General features: G+C 37.3%; 1 protein-coding gene across 1 annotated transcript in view; it reads right to left on the minus strand.

Annotated features, from left to right (window-relative positions):
* Positions 1–225: 225 nt before the first annotated feature.
* Positions 226–17,356, minus strand: part of LOC130871383 (cytochrome P450 3A6-like) — a 75,259-nt gene continuing 58,128 nt past the window's right edge. Inside the window, exons 11-12 of the mRNA XM_057764721.1 lie at positions 2,932–3,094; positions 226–321 (exon numbers count right to left, since the gene is read on the minus strand). Coding sequence (XP_057620704.1) covers positions 226–321; positions 2,932–3,094 — 259 coding nt within the window. The remainder of the gene's footprint in view (positions 322–2,931; positions 3,095–17,356) is intronic.

Genomic DNA, 17,356 nt, shown 5'->3' on the forward strand with positions numbered 1-17,356 from the left:
TTTTGATATTAAAGAACATATACATTGTTAAATAATAATTTTCTTTCCACACAAAATAATTGAAACTCGATCAAGACAATGAAAGATAAATAAAGATTCTGAATGCTCAATTCATGAAGTATGGTAGATAAATGAAATATTTATCTAGGCTTTATTCAGAAGTGAATTAAAATCACAGGTGTTTAGGATACAATATTTGAATAACATATCAGGACTTGAGACAAATCAGTTTTCATTTTTGACCCCATCTCTTGATATAGTCTTCAGGATGATAGGTTTTTCTGGATAAAGAAGTACTTGCCCACTTAAATTCATGGGAATCTATAATAGTTGAAAAAAATATACTGGTAAACAACCAATGAAAAATGCACAGAAGACTAATAGAACTAATTTATTAAGAACTACAATAGTTTCTTCATGTATTGTCATTTGGCCATGATCTTAGTACAAAGATGTAAGAGTCAGGAAGAATGTAAATTTAAGGCTGGCTGAGCTACATAGCAAGTTCTATATAAACCTGAACAATATGAACTATTTCATATAAATAATCTGTCTTTATAAATGAATATTTATGACTTTTATCAACACATTTCTTGAATTACTCATACATTTATCTTCATAAAAACTGAAAAAAGAAAATATGCCTTCATCTATCATACATCAAAGTGAATATTTATCACCCATTCCTTACATACCAAGACAAAATTGTCATGGTATGTCTTCCTCAGTAATACACATTTTAAATGGAGCAGTAATTTGAACTCTATAAAGCATATTTGTGGGTATACAGAAAACAGCATTTGAAAGGTGATATAAAGTGAGCAGAAAGAAAACTGCATTTACAGGAGATCTAAAGTGAATTTTGCATTTAGTAAAATGGAAAGATAATCATGATTTTTCTCTGTACACATCTTGCTCCTAAACAATGTATTTACCTTCCACACTGAAACATGGAAATTCGTGATGGAAAGAAAACCTTGGAACCACTAAGATATTAGTCCTCTGTATTTCTTCTGAACTCAAGGGAGTGCTTTAGGATATTTGTAGTCTATTTTATACCTTATTTTTATACCATACTTTCATTAGTTTAAAAAGTGAAGAATCTCCAACAGACCAATATTTTTATCTAAGTAGAAGAATGTACAAATAGTTTGTCCTGTAATTTGACAAAGACCATCTTGTATGTAACTAGAGCTTATCAGGGGTTACCAAAACTTGCTTTCCATCAAAGCAAAGTATCCACATACAGAACATCAAGACACCTGTCCTCAAGTCTCTAAAAAGAAGATGACCACCTTATCCTCCTATTTTTCCATGAAGAAAAACCTACTGATACTCAAGGTATATTAAACACAAAAGTCATAAGATTAAACCCATTTGGCATTACTTCAATTTAAATTAGTGGTAAAGTATTCTTATGTTATTCAGGGGAGGTATTCCAACCATGTTTCTAAATATTTCACCTTACATAAAAAGTACATAGAAAAGGGAGAAAAGTTTTAACATCAGAAGTGATGTCTGACCTCAAGAAACCATGTTTTCCAAACAAAACAACAGAGAACACATGCACAGCTGAAATCACAAGAATATGAAAGAATAAACAAGGCATGTACAACCACAATCTATATAAAATGCCAGAATGGAGTGAGTGTGGATAGAAACACAGTTCCATCCTTAGTTGATGAGCTTTTGTTATCCTATGTTGCTGGAAAAAGCCAAGCCCTTTTTATTTAAATGGTAGTGTCTCTCTTAAATCAACCTGACTCTAGGGAAAGGCCCTCTTTACTCAAGAGCAGTTGGCTAAGAAAAATTAAACTTTATGTATTTAAAAATGAGAGATTGGAATTATAGACAATGAGGTGAATTGCCATGAAATTCTTAGGGAATAAATAAAAATATTATTTAAAATATACACATGTATTTACAAAAGCAATTTTCTTCATTTTAAATGGTAAAATAACTTAAAATATATACCCAAGAGTTAAAAAACAGCTACAAAACCTCCTTTATGTATTCACTGAAAATTTTTAGCCTTAAAGTCAGAATTTCAGTTAATGGAAAGAATAAAATCAAGTGATTCAGAAAGTAAGAGGAATACTGAACATAGAGAAAATACCACAGAAAAGTACATGTAGTAATTAATGTGTTACCAGGGGCAAAGGCAGCATATAGAAACCATTGCTAGAAGACAGGAGTAATTTACAGAGACAAGCTAGGAAAGTTTTATGGGGTTGGGACACAGTTGGTTTCTTTGAATTTGAAGGATGAGAAATAATGAAGGGACATTATTGTAAAAATGTAAAGGGAGGTCTGTTAGTCTATACTAGCATTCCCAAAATGTGAGGACAAATGGTCAGAATGATCTAGAAAAGGAGTAATTTATATCCATGAATAATACTTAAAACTGGTGATTCTTGACTATGGATATAAGTGGAAATCATTGTGGAGCTTTAAAAGCCATTCTGTGGGTGAGGGTTTTCTAGTATCTGAGGTGACACAGGCATCATAAGGTGATCGTTATAGCTTCTGGAGATTAGACATGTCCACATATGTAGTTAACCGAAACACTATTTAATAACTAGTTCTATGTATGGTACATTCATTTATGAATACACTATAAACCAAGCCATTATTTTGTAAAATGGAGATATACTAGTAAGAAGGAAGAAATTTTTTGTTTAAATCCAACAATATCATACATAATCATATAAAAAAGATCTTCATTGACCTTATATGATATTTACACTTAGATATGGACTAATTGCTCCATACTTCAGGACCCTACAATTCACACATGACTTCAGATAGATCACTGAATAGAGAAAGCTTTAATTAGAGATGAATATACATTTTTTAAGAATAAATGAAGCCCCAGTTTATGAAAATGCCTAAAATAAAATCTTTCCAAAAAAAGAATATTTTCTGCCTCACCTGTGTTTCCTCACAAGGTTCCACAGAGAAGTTCTGCAAGATTTTGACAACAGCAAGCTTCATGGTAATGAGAGCAAATCTCATGGCAATGCACTTTCTAGGACCATTCCCAAAAGGCATGTATACAAAAGGATTGATTGCATCTTTGTTTTTCTTGGAGAACCTGTTGGCACAATTTTACAAGAGCACAAAATAATGAAACATTACACCAAGTACACAAGAAGTAAAATGTTTGTAGTTTTAATGTACAACCAAAAGTGAGGATTATGCAGGACACTGCAGTGTGTTGACTGTTCCAAATGTGTTGTGGTTATTTCATTTAATTCATCATGAGTTTTTTTCTCGTTTATTTATTTATTTATTTATTTATTTATTTATTTATTTATTTATCGAGACAGGGTTTCTCTTTAGCTTTGGAGCCTGTCCTGGAACTAGCTCTTTTTTCTTTCAGAGTGAAGTTGGATGTTTATTTAGTGGGCTTTGGAGGGGAAAGGAGAGAAGAGGAGGCTAAATGGCCTCCAGAGAAAAATAATAGTGAAAAGTTCTATTGTGTTGGTCTGGACAATGATTATGTTTTAGGATATAGCAAGCAGCACCACCCAAAACACAGAAACCAAAATCAAAATAAGTAAGATTGTATCAGAGTTAAGGAGAGAGAGAGAGAGAGAGAGAGAAAGAGAGAGAGAGAGAGAGAGAGAGAGAGAGAGAGAGAGAGAGAGAGAGAGAGAGAGAAGACTGTCCAAAATAAAGATAATGAGTCACACAGAGAATTAACTCCTGTATTGGGAAGGAAAAAAACAAATGGCCAACCATAAAACTGAGAAGGGGCTGGGGTCAGGAATTCAAATAGCTTAATGAAACAAAAATTTAAACAGCCCAAAAAATGAAACATAAATACAATTTTTAAATGGGAAAAAGATCTAAGCAGACACACAAATGGCCAACAGCTACCTTAAATGGTGTTTCATATCACCATTGACCACATAGGACAGGTGATGCTTTATGGTGACAGAGCATTAGCCTAGTATTTACAATGTTCTGAGTGTGATCTCCTGAGCCAATAAATAAATAAATAAAAATTAAAACTACAAAGAAACAAACAATGAGCTATTTTCCCTAAATCTATGAAAATGGCTTTTACCGAAAAAATGTAGCTGTTGGTATAATTTGAATGCAAATCCTATAGGCTATAGGTGAGAATATAAATTAGTATAATCATTATGCAAAATAGTATGGAGGTTGCTCATAAAAGTAACAAATAATTATAGAATTTGCTAGCACCATTTCTGGGCATATGCCCAAAGAAAATGAAATTAGTGAGTCAGAAAACTGTTTGTACTGTCTTTGGCATGGACAGCAGCATTATTCACCGATGCCAAGGTACAGAAACAATCCAGATGTCCCCCAAATGAATGAATATATAAAGAAAAGGTAGTATATATACACGATGAGAAATAACTCACCCTTAAAAGGTAAAGAAAATTCTTTCATTTTCAACAACATGAGTAAGCCTATGAGGCATTCAACCAAATAAAAACAAGCCAGTCACACAAAGAGAATGATTTCCTACAAACACACAACCCAAAAAGATATACAAGCTGGAGAGTTGAACAGCACAACCTAGAGATGAGCTGCAAAGCTGGTGGTCGGAAAGTGTAAGATTGCAGCTGAACAGGATAGTATCTGAGACTTAATATCCTGTCTGATATTGAGTTAATAATATCCATTATGTATTTCAAAATTATTGAAAGAGCATATTTTGGATCTAGTCACAACTAGAAGAATTAATTTCATGAGGTAAGAGATATGCTAACTTATTTTAATTATCATACAACTTGAATATTTGCCAAATCATCACATTGCAAATATATGTAAATTTACATATTTAAACACACATATACAACATATATTTATATACATATATATATTAGTAAAAATAAAGAAAAAGGAGAATAAGAGAAATCACAACTTGATTACTTTCTGAAATAGATTAATAAACTTGGTTTTGGAAGAAACGTCTAATATTTAACGTTGTTATATTTCATACTATCTTAGAGGTCATTTTATTTAAGAAACCTTGCAACTATTTCTGGAAAAATTAGTATCCTATATTTTTAGATTTATTAAATATGGAAAGATTTTAATAATTACTTGTAGTTATTTATTTATTTTTATTTTTCCATTCAAAAATTTCCACTTCCCCCTCTCCTCTCATTCCCAACAAATTCCATCACTAACCCTCTTCCCTCCCCCTCCAACCTTAAATGAGGGCAGGGTACCCTGCCCTGTGGGAAATCCAAGGCCCTCCCCCTTACATCAAGGCTTAAAATCTGTGCATCCAAATAGACTAGGGTCCCAAAAAGCCAGTACATGCAGACTCACCCAGGAGGAGTAGAAGACAGGAAATAAGTTCAGAGCTGAAATCAACAAAATAGAAACACAGAAAACAATCCAAAGAATCAATTAAACAAAGAGCTGGTTCTTTTTGCAATAGCAATAAGACTACAAAAGGAGATCAGGGTGATTCGATTTGGAAAGGAAGAAGTCAAACTTTTGTTATTTGCAGATGATATGATAGTGTACATCAGTGACCACCAAAACTCTACCAAAGAACTCCTACAGCTGGTAGATACCTTCAGTGATGTGGCAGGATACAAGAGGAACTAAAAAAAAATCAGTAGCCCTTAGAAACACAAAGGATAAAGAAGCAGAGAGGGAAATCAGAGAAACTTCACATTTCACGATAGCCACAAATAGCATAAAGTATCTTGGTGTAACACTAACCAAGGAAGTGAAAGATTTATTCGACAAGAACTTTAAGGCTTTGAAGAAAGAAATTAAAGAAGACAACAGAAAATGGGAGGATCTTCCATGCTCTTGGATTGGGAGGATCAACATAGTAAAAATGTCAATTCTACCAAAGGCAATCTAAAAATTCAATGCAATCCCCATTAAAATCCCAACAAAATTCTACACAGACCTTGAGAGAACAATAATCAACTTTATACAAAAACAAAACAAAACAAAACAGGATAGCCAAAATAATCCTATACAATAAAGGAACTTCCAAAGGCATTACCATACCTGACTTCAAACTCTATTACAGAGCTACAGTAATGAAAACATCTTGGTATTGGCATAAAAACAGAGACATCAACCAATGGAATCGAATAGAAGACCCAGATATTAACCCACATACCTATGAACACCTGATTTTCGACAAGGGAGCTAAAATTATACAATGGAAGAAAGAAAGAATCTTCAACAAATGGTGCTGGCATAACTGGATCTCAACCTGTAGTAGAATGAAAATAGATCCATATCTATCACCATGCACAAAACTCAAATTCAAATGGATTAAAGACCTCAATATAAATCCAACCACACTGAACCTGATAGAAGAAAAAGTGGAAGTAGATTGCAACACATGGTCACAGGAGACCCCTTCCTACGTATAACCCCAGTAGCACAAACAATGAGAGCAACAATGAATAAATGGGACCTCCTGAAACTGAGAAGCTTCTGTAAAGCAAAGGACATTGTCATTAAGACAAAAAGGCAACCTACTGGATGGGAGAAGATCATCACCAACTCCACATCAGAAAAAGGTCTGATCTTCAAAATATATAAAGAACTCAAGAAACTAGACATTAAAATTCTAAATAACCCAATTTAAAAAATGGGACACTGAACTGAAAAGAGAACACTCAACAGCAGATGCTCAAATGGCCAGAAGATACTTAAAGTCATGTTAAACTTTCTTAGAGATCAATGAAATGCAAATTAAAACAACTTTGAGATAGCATCTTACAGCTGCCAGAATGACTAAAATCAAAAACACCAATGATAGCCTATGCTGGAGAGGACATGGAGTAAGGGGAACACTCATCTATTGCTGGTGGGAATTCAAACTTGTACAACCACTTTGGAAAACAGTGTGGTGGTTTCTCAGGAAACTAGATGTCAACCTACCTCAGGATCCAGCACTACCACTCTTGGGAATATACCCAAGAGATCCCCAATCATACTATAAAAGCATTTGTTCAACTATGTTCATAGCAGCATTATTTGTAATAGCCAGAACCTGGAAACAACCTAGATGTCCCTCAATAGAAGAATGGATAAAGAAAGTGTGGAATATATACACATTAGAGTACTACTCAGTGATTAAAAAAAAAAAAAACAATGACATCTTGAATTTTGCATGCAAATGAATGAAAATAGAAAACTCTATCCTAAATGAGATAACCCAGACCCAAAATGATGAATATGGTATATACTCACTCATGAGTGGATTCTAGCCATAAACAAAAGACATTGAGCCTATAGTTTACAAGCCTAGAGAAGACAAATAACAAGGTAAACCCCCCCCCCCCCGCAAAATATATAAATCCTCCTGGAAATTCGAAGCAGAAAATAATGCCAGGCAAAAGTTGGGAGCATAGGGGTTGGGCTAGGGGTGAGGGTGGGGAAGGGGAGAGAGAAGGCAGAAGGGAAGGATTAGAGAGAGCTTTGGGGAGTGGGAGAGCCGAGATAGAGGAAGGGTGGATATAGGAGCAGGAATAAAAATATCTACATTAAGGGAGCCATTTTAGGGTGGTAAGAGACTTGGCTAGAGAGGGGAACACAGGTGTCTACAATGATGTCCCCAGCCAGGACCTTAGGCAGCATAGGAGAGGGTGCCTGAACTGCCCTTGCCCCATAATCACACTGATGATTATCTTGCATATCACCATAGAATCTTCATCCAGGAATGGATGGAGATAGAGCCACAGACCCACATCAGAGCACTGGACTGAGCTCCCAAGGTCCAGTTGAATAACAGAAGGAGAAAGTAGATGAGCAAGGAAGTCAGGACCATGAGGGGTTGGTCCACCCAATGAGACAGTGTGCCTGATCAAATGGGAGCTCACCAAATCCAGCTGGACTGGGACTGAATGAACATGTGATCAAACTGGACTCCCTGAATGCAGCTGACAAAGGTGGCTGACTGAGAAGACATTGATAAAGACACTGGGACTTGTTTCTACACTGGCTTTTGGAATTAGCTCTTGTAGATCAGGCTGGCTTCAAACTCACAGAGATCTATCTGCCTCTGCCTCCTGAGTGCTGGGATTAAAGGCATGCACCACCACTGCCTGGTGAGATTTTTTTTTATTTTATATTAAATCAAAGGACAAGGTCAATAAGACAAAACGACAGCCTACAGAATGGGAAAAGCTCTTTACTAATACCACATCAGACAGAGGTCTGATCTCCAAAATATACAAAGAACTCAAAAAATTGGTCATCAAAAAAACAAGTAATCCAATAAAAAATGGAGTACAAACCTAAACGGAGAACTCTCAACAGAGGAATCTAAAATGGCTAAAAGACACTTATGGAAATGTTCAACACCCTTAGTCATCAGAGAAATGCAAATCAAAACAACTCTGAGATTCCATCTTACACTTCTACGAATAGCCAAGGACAAAAACACTGATGACAACTTATACTGGAGAGGTGTGGGGAAAAGGGAACACTGGTGCATTGCTGGTGAAAATGCAAGCTGATACAGCCCCTTTGGATGGTGATTTCTCAGAAAATTAGGAAACAACCATCCTCACGACGCAGTAATACCACTTTTGGGTATATATCTAAAGGATGTTCAATTGTGCCACAAGGACATGTGCTTAACTATGTTCATGGCAGCATTGTTTGTCATAGCCAGAAGCTGGAAACAACCTTAATGCCCTTCAACCAAAGAATGGATAAGGAAAATGTGGTAAATTTACACAAAGGAGCACTACATAGCAGAAAAAATAATGACATCTTGAATGTTGCAGGAAAATGGATGGAGCTAGAAAACATTATTCTGAGTTTGGTAACCGAGACCAAGAAAGACAATTCTCACATGTACTCCATCATAGGTGGTTTTTAAACATAAAGCAAAGAAAGTCAGCCCACAAATCACAATACCAGAGAACTTAGACAACAATGAGGAAACTAAGCGAGCCTTACATAGATCTAATCTACATGGGAAGTAGGAAAAGACAAGATCTCCTGAGTAAATTGGGAGCATGGTAACCTTGGGGGAGGGATGAAGGGGAGAGAGGAAAGGCAGGGAGGGGAGCAGAGAAAAATGTAGAGCTTAATAAAAATCAATTAAAAAATGTGTTATCTGCCTAAGCACTAGTGGATCTCCTACTGTTTATATGACATTTGAAGACTACCCATTGAGAGTAAATGTGCCTTTACAGTTCAAAGTACTAAAGATATTGTGGTGTTCCCAATATGAAAAGATCACAGAAAGTGGCATGAAGAAGGAGGAAGGAATTTTTATAACACTTAAGATGGGGGTTTAATGGGGAACATCCTGTAGGGACATAGCCCCACCCATTGGGGGCGTGTTCGCCTCGGGCTAATGTTTACGGATAAATCTGCCGGGCGTGAGCCCAGCAGCGCCTTTTCTTTTGCTCCGCTTTTCCAGTACTCCGTGGGAACCTGTGGTCCTGTAAGTCTATTTCCTTATTAAAGCTGTATATATCTATATAATCTGTCTACATTCATTTGCGCCACCACATTTGGCGTCCCAACGTCGGGCTATTTTGCCCCCGACCCGGCACAGGGGGGGCGCAAGCTCCACCTTTCCCGGCTAGTTGCCTGAGCTCAGGAAGGCGATTTACAGCGCGCTCCCTGCTCACTTTCCCTTCCCCCACTCCAGGCCACTACAGTCGCAGAGCAGCAACCCCCACAGAGCAGTTAATAGCTTCCTGCTTCTTCCAAACCCTCACTGCCTGATTTAAGTGAAGCACCTGCGGTTTTGAAGCAAAAGCCGCCAACCCCTTCCCTTAACAGGCAGTACAATAATTTTTGTTTTGAGTTAATTGTTTCAGACCGGCTCTGGCTTAGATCACGTGGACTCAGGTGCATTTCTTTAGCCACCACTGGCAGGAAAACTTCATTACAGGTACATAATTTTCTTTTATAAATAAGAAAAATGTCTGAAAACATTACCATTCAAGACTTTAACAGCCTTTTCAGTTGTACCATGTGGGAGATTTTACAAGAAGTGTCTGTCAGCCCACAGATATGGATCTTTCTGGGATTCGTAGTTTTCCTTGGTACTGTATGGTTTGATAATAGAAATATGATAAAGTCTTTACGAGACGAGGTTGAACGCTTAAAAACAATTGAGAATGACAACAATCTTCTCAAAAATCAGTTTGAAGTTCTCCAGGCAGAGAACAGATCTTTGTTTAACACAACTCGACAAACTGAAAAACGCTTAAAAACAATTGAGAATGACAACAATCTTCTCAAAAATCAGTTTGAAGTTCTCCAGGAAGAGAACAGATCTTTGTTTAACACAACTCGACAAACTGAAAAAAATTTAGAAGAGGTACAGGCTGATGTTAAGGAGAAATTCATTACTATGGAAGAGGGAACAGCTGATTTGGATCGTAAGCTTCAGTCCCTTTCAGTAGGAACTGAAATATTAACGGCTGATATTAAGGAGAAATTTATTACTATGGAAGAAGGAACAGCTGATTTGGATCGTAAGCTTCAGTCCCTTTCAGTAGGAACAGAAACATTAACTGAGAGAATCAAAACTGCTGAATGTGACAATCGGATTTTGTCTAAAGCTTATGACAGATTGACAGAAAGATTATCTATACAAGAAGGCACGGTATATGCTATAAAAATTATGTCCAAAGATGAGACGTTATCTCTAATGGACAAACTTCATACTTTAGAATCCTCAATGAAGGCTTTAGAACATAATTCTGGACAGGAGATTCAGACATTAAAGAAGGCAATGGTGAATAGAATTGAAAAGATTGAGGAATTTCTAAATTCTGATGAAGAAGAGCAAGAGGTAGAAAGGCATATTTTAACTAAATCTGTGGGTAAATCCCTCCGGGACAATTCCCACAAAGCTCTACCTACAGTTCTACCTGCCTTTCCAGTTGTAACAACCGAGAAAGTAGTTGGTTCCAGAAACCCTAGGGTCATCAAGGAAGATACATGGGAACCTGTCCGTATGAATGATCTCAAAGAAATTAAACAGGCTGTAATGACTTTTGGAATGAATGCCTCTTTTGTTAAAGAGATGCTAAGATCTTGGGCCACGACGAATAAGGTCACGCCCTCTGACTGGTTTCAACTGAGCTCTGCTGTCCTTGAGACTGGAACGCAATTGAAATGGAAATGCTTATTCAGGCAAGAGGCTAGACTTTTAGAACAGCAAGAAAGAGCAAAGGGAATTGAGATTTCCATAGATCAAATTTTGGGAGAGGGGCTATTTTCTGAGCCTTAGGAACAAGCTAATTTGGATGAAAACATACTCTCTGTGTGTACTACAGCAGCCTTAAGGGCTTGGGAGAGGGTGCAAGACCCAGGACAGAGGATGGAATCATTTGTCAGAGTTAAACAGGGTCAGAGAGAACCCTTTAGTGACTTTTTACAAAGAATAACTAAAGCTGTACAAATAGGGATATCTGACCCAGAAGCAAGACATATAATGATCGCGACTTTGGCTTATAAAAATGCAAATGTGGAATGCAAAAGGATTTAGGGATCTTTGAAGTTCAGATCAGCGCCGTTGGAAGAATGGGTCTTGCATACACTGAATGTTGATACATTTGACTATGGCACTGAAGCATGGGTAGAAGAAGCAATTTCCAATGGTAAAAGGAGACATCAGAATACCAAATGTTTTAATTGTGGCAAAATGGGTCATATGAAAAGGAATTGTAGACAACGGATTTTCAGAAATAATAATAATGCATCTTCTAGAAATAACAGAAATAGGAGGACTCAGCCTTCAGGTTTATGTAGAAGATGTGGAAAGGGCAGACACTGGACGAATGAGTGCAGGTCTACAAGAGATAGACAAGGCAACCTGATACAGACGGGAAACGTGAGGGGGGGGCCTCACAGGCCCCCATGGCAAACATGGTTCAGTCATTTCCAGTTACTACAGAGAACGTGACTCGTCAGGACAATTAGAAAGCCCCATGCCTACTGTTACAAGCAATAATGATCAGAAAGATGAGTTCCGTGTGTTTTGGCAAACTTCTATAAATGACCAAAGACCAAAGCTGAGAGTGTGTGTAAATGGCATTTTTATTACTGGCCTGCTGGACACAGGTGCGGATGTAAGTATCATTACCCCAGAATCTTGGCATCCATATTGGCCTCTTCAGAATGTAAATGTTCAGCTCCTGGGAATTGGAACTCTATCTCGAGTAAGGCAGAGCACGAGATGGGTTGAATGTATAGGACCAGAGGGACAAATAGGAAAATTAAGGCCATATGTAGCCAATATTGCAATGAATTTATGGGGTCGTGACCTATTACAACAATGGAATACCCAAATTAACATTCCTGCTACTTCTAGAGCCTATATTTCTGGGGATAATATTAAAAGATATTACAAACGGAGAAAACCGGCCATTCGGGCTGTACAAGAACAAGCAATTGATGTCCCTTCAGAGATACCAACAGCCTTGCCTTTAAAATGGTTGACTGAGAAACCAATATGGACAAAGCAATGGCCTTTAGCTGAGGAAAAGTTACAGGCTTTAGAACAGTTGGTACAAGAGCAATTAGATGCTGGACATATAGAAGAATCTACCAGCCCTTGGAATTCTCCTGTATTTGTGGTTAAGAAAAAATCAGGTAAATGGAGAATGGTGACAGATCTCAGGGCTATCAACAAGGTTATTCAACCTATGGGCCCTCTGCAATCTGGAATTCCTTTGCCCTCTTTATTGCCAAAAGGATGGCCTCTCATAGTTATTGATTTAAAGGATTGTTTTTTCACTATACCTTTACAAAAAGAAGATAGAGAAAAATTTGCCTTCACAGTGCCTACTTATAATAATTCTCAACCTTCGAGGAGGTACCACTGGGCCGTCCTCCCCCAGGGTATGTTAAATAGCCCCTTCCTGTGCCAATATTTTGTGAATCAACCATTGCAAATAATACGCAAGAAATTTCCCAAATCGATAGTATATCATTACATGGACGACATTTTGTTATCCGATTCAAACATGGATACCTTGAACAGACTGTTTGAAGAAATAAAAATACTTTTACCAAAATGGGGATTGCAAATTGCTCCTGAAAAGATTCAGAAGGGAGATTCTGTTAATTATTTAGGTTAGAAAATAGGTTTACAAAAAATTAAGACACAAAAGGCACAAATTCGGAGAGATCGCCTACGGACTCTTAATGACTTTCAAAGACTATTAGGGGACATTTCCAGTCTACGGCCAACTATTGGGATAACACCTGATCTAATAATTCATTTGAACAAAACCTTGGATGGTGACAAAGATTTAAACAGTCCCAGAGAATTAACAGCTGAAGCAGAAAAGGAACTGACGATGATTGAGGAAAAATTACAACAGGCACATGTGGATAGGGTAAATCCAGAGCTCGACTGTATTCTCGTCATACTACCATCAAAAATTTCCCCTACAGGAATTTTAATGCAGAGAGATGATATTATCTTGGAATGGATCTTTTTACCACATAAACCAAGTAAGAAACTGAAAACTTATATAGAAAAAGTCTCTGAGTTAATTATAAAAGGTAAGTTGAGACTTCGTCAACTAGCAGGCATAGACCCAGCAGAAATTATAGTGCCTTTCACTGCTGATGAACTAAAGAAATTATGGGAAGATAATGAACCATGGCAAAGAGCTTGTGCTAATTTCTTGGGAGACATTAATAACAACTATCCAAAAAGCAAGAGGCTTAACTTCATAAAGAGAACTTCTTGGATCCTTCCTCGAATCGTCCGTGATACTCCAATAACTGGAGCCCGTACGTTCTATACTGATGCCAATAAATCAGGGAAGGCAGGTTACAAATCAGAAGACTTGGGTAAGGTGGAACAAAGTCCTTATGATTCTGTCCAGAAGGCAGAATTATATGCCATTCTTATGGTGCTAAGGGATTTTAAAGAACCTATTAATATAGTTACTGATTCACAATATGCAGAAAGAGTTATTTTACATATTGAAACTGCTGAATTTATACCTGATGATACAGAACTAACCTCTTTGTTTATCCAGGTGCAAGATTTGATTAGGAACAGGCTTTGCCCTATGTACATAACACACATCCAATCCCATACGGGTCTGCCAGGTCCTCTAGCACAAGGTAATGCAGAAATTGATCAATTATTGATTGGTAGTGTGCTACAAGCCTCTGAATTTCATAAAAACATCATGTTAATAGCAAAGGTTTGAAGAAAGAGTTTTCTATTACATGGCAACAAGCTAGGGAGATTGTAAAGAAATGCCCTACTTGCTCTTTCTATAACCAAACGCCACTGCCTGCAGGGGCTAATCCAAAGGGCACCCAAAGGAATGAAATCTGGCAGATGGATGTGTTCCACTTTGCAGAATTTGGCAAATTAAAATATGTTCATCACACCATTGACACGTATTCAGGCTTTCAGTGGGCAACGGCTTTAAGTTCAGAAAAAGCTGATTCAGTTATCACTCATTTATTAGAAGTCATGGTTATCATGGGTATACCTACACAAATAAAGACAGATAATGGTCCTGCTTATGTCTCTAGGAAAATGAAACGGTTTTTTGATTATTACAATATCAAGCATGTTACAGGTATACCATACAATCCTACAGGTCAAGCAGTCATAGAAAGATCAAATCAAACTATAAAGGATATGTTGAACAAACAGAAAGGGGTGGAAAACACCCCCAGAAATAGGTTACATAATGCTTTGTTAACCTTGAATTTCCTCAACGCTAATGAGAAGGGAACATCGGCTGCAGAAAGACATTGGATAATGGAAAAGTCTACTGAACTAAATCAACCAGTTTATTTCAAGGATGTGCTGACCTCACAATGGAAGCCAGGAGATGTGCTGCGTTGGGGAAGGGGATTTGCTCTTGTCTCCACAGGTGAGGAAAAATTGTGGATTCCATCAAAATTGATAAAGGTTCGTTTTGATGAAGAGAAGCCAGTTGGGAAAGATAAATAACAATTCAATCACATGGATGGCAATCATACTGATGGTAAGTAATACAAATAGGTTGGGGGCAGGGTTCTCTTCTTATCTCCACAGGAAAATACCCATCTTCAAAGAATTTAAGGTACCCCTAATATTTAATTACTGATGGAGGGACTTGTTCTGTAAGTATTAATTTATATATATATATATATATATATATATATATATATATATATATATATCTATATATATATCTTAAACTTTCTTTGCTTTTCCTCATATCTGTGTCTTTCTTTATATGTCAGTATATGTCCTTGTTGTTAATGTTTAAATTTCCCATAACAAGCAACAAATTTTCCTACAGTAATCTTTGAAGTTTCCAGGATGAAGATGGGGCCCCACAACATCAACTACATCTGGTTTTTATGACGTCATGATTTTTTTTTTAAAGCACTAATATTAGACCTGTTTTTTGGTACCAACTACAAGAGACAATTTCGAATGGTGCACATTTTTGACAACACTCTGGTTGGACCTTCTCAAAACGCTCTGAGACTAGTTACAATTTTCTTAGGTCAAAGGTTAATTTGGAAATTTTACCATCATTTGCTTTCACAGGACCCCCTAACAAGAATGTCGCCCCCATGTCAGCTAGAAGCAATCTTAGAGGACGGCATCCCCTCTCCCAACAGAGTTTGCCCTCAGGGTTGGGGACATCTTTTAATGGTTGGTTTAGGGTTGAGGGGATGGGGTGATATTTTTTTTTTGGAAAAAAAAAAGAAGAAGAAGAGGAAGAAGAAGGGGGTAACTGGTTTTTTGGGATGATTGGTATTTGTGAATTACTGTTTATAGAAAATTGTACTGGTACTGTTTCTTGTATATTGATATGTTGAATATTGAATGTGAGTGTTCCTACCTCTATTTTTGTATGAGTATGCTTATAACTTTGTCTATATTGTATTGATACATCTACCATATTACATTGTACATTTCTACCTCTGATACTATGACATTGTTTACAGTTGAAGATCATTGTCTTCATATATTGCACAGTTGTTTATTCTTTTAGTCTTCAAAGTTAGATAGGTATTGAGAATTATATGTTTGTCATATTTATTTTTAAGTTTATCAGGTCTTTTAGTTACATAGAGATTATATTTAGTATAGAGAGTATGATCTTCAGCCTCTTCGAAGAGCTGTAGAAAATGGCCTTTAATCTAACCTAAAATTTCTGTGCCAAAGAGACACAATTACTCCTGGCAACACCACTTTATCCCGAGAGAACGTTGAGCACCAAAGACACTCCACTGGGAGCTTGTCTTCTTGGCAGAACTGGCCTTTGGGTTAAGAAAAGCCCATACCTCAACTTCTGACAAAGATACAGAATATCCCTAAGTGGATGAAACAGGATTGTCTTATCTTGCCAAGACAGGGTAGGATAGTCCTAAGAAAGTTCCTTGCCTTTAATAATGGTATGCCAGTTATGTTAGGCCTTAGCCAAAGTTGGTTGACTCAACATTGCAAACGAGACTTTGGGTGATTGCCCAGGTAGTCAGTTGTCTCTGTCAATTGTTGCACATTTTGGATATCTCTCGATTGTTAAGTAATATTTATTCCCTTCTCAGATCTTTGACGGAGTTGAAGATTATATAATTGTAGTTACTCTCTATGTTATTTAGACTCCTTGAGATAGAATGTTTAGCAAAAGTTTTGTTCTCAATATTGTTTGTTATATTTATTATTTGTTATTATTGTATATAGTTGTATTTGGTTTGGTTCTATCTTATTTAGACAAAAGGGGGAGATGTAGGGACATAGCCCCACCCATTGGGGGCGTGTTCGCCTCGGGCCAATGTTTACGGATAAATCTGCCGGGCGTGAGCCCAGCAGCGCCTTTTCTTTTGCTCCGCTTTTCCAGTACTCCGCGGGAACCTGTGGTCCTGTAAGTCTATTTCCTTATTAAAGCTGTATATATCTATATAATCTGTCTACATTCATTTGCGCCACCACAACATCCTTCAGCCAATGCCCTTTGATGAGTTGGACCAAGTAGAGAATGGCTTAGGGTACCAAAAAGCCTGCTGACGCAGGCCCTCTTCTACTCATGCACCACACCTGAATGCTGGACCCCATTCCTATTTTCTTGTTGTGACCCATGAGTTTCCCTTTTAATAAAGAAAAACCTTAGTATACTCTCTTCAGAACTAATTTGGAATTATTTGATTAGTGTTCCCCCTTCAGACGTGTTCTGCTTCATCTGACTGCCCAGCGTGGGGCCTAGTCCACATTCACCAGAACTCCCCCGGCATCCCCTGCTCTGCTCCCAGTTCACCAGCCTGGGCATGTTTCTCCCCCACCCCCGCCCACAGCTTACCTACCACTGCCTAGGACTCCAACTTTCCCCACAGCAGTATGCCATTCTTTTTTCACATTGTGATCTCTTAATAACTG

This window comes from Chionomys nivalis, chromosome 3 (genome assembly GCF_950005125.1).
Source record: "Chionomys nivalis chromosome 3, mChiNiv1.1, whole genome shotgun sequence".
Taxonomy (NCBI): Eukaryota; Metazoa; Chordata; class Mammalia; order Rodentia; family Cricetidae; genus Chionomys; species Chionomys nivalis.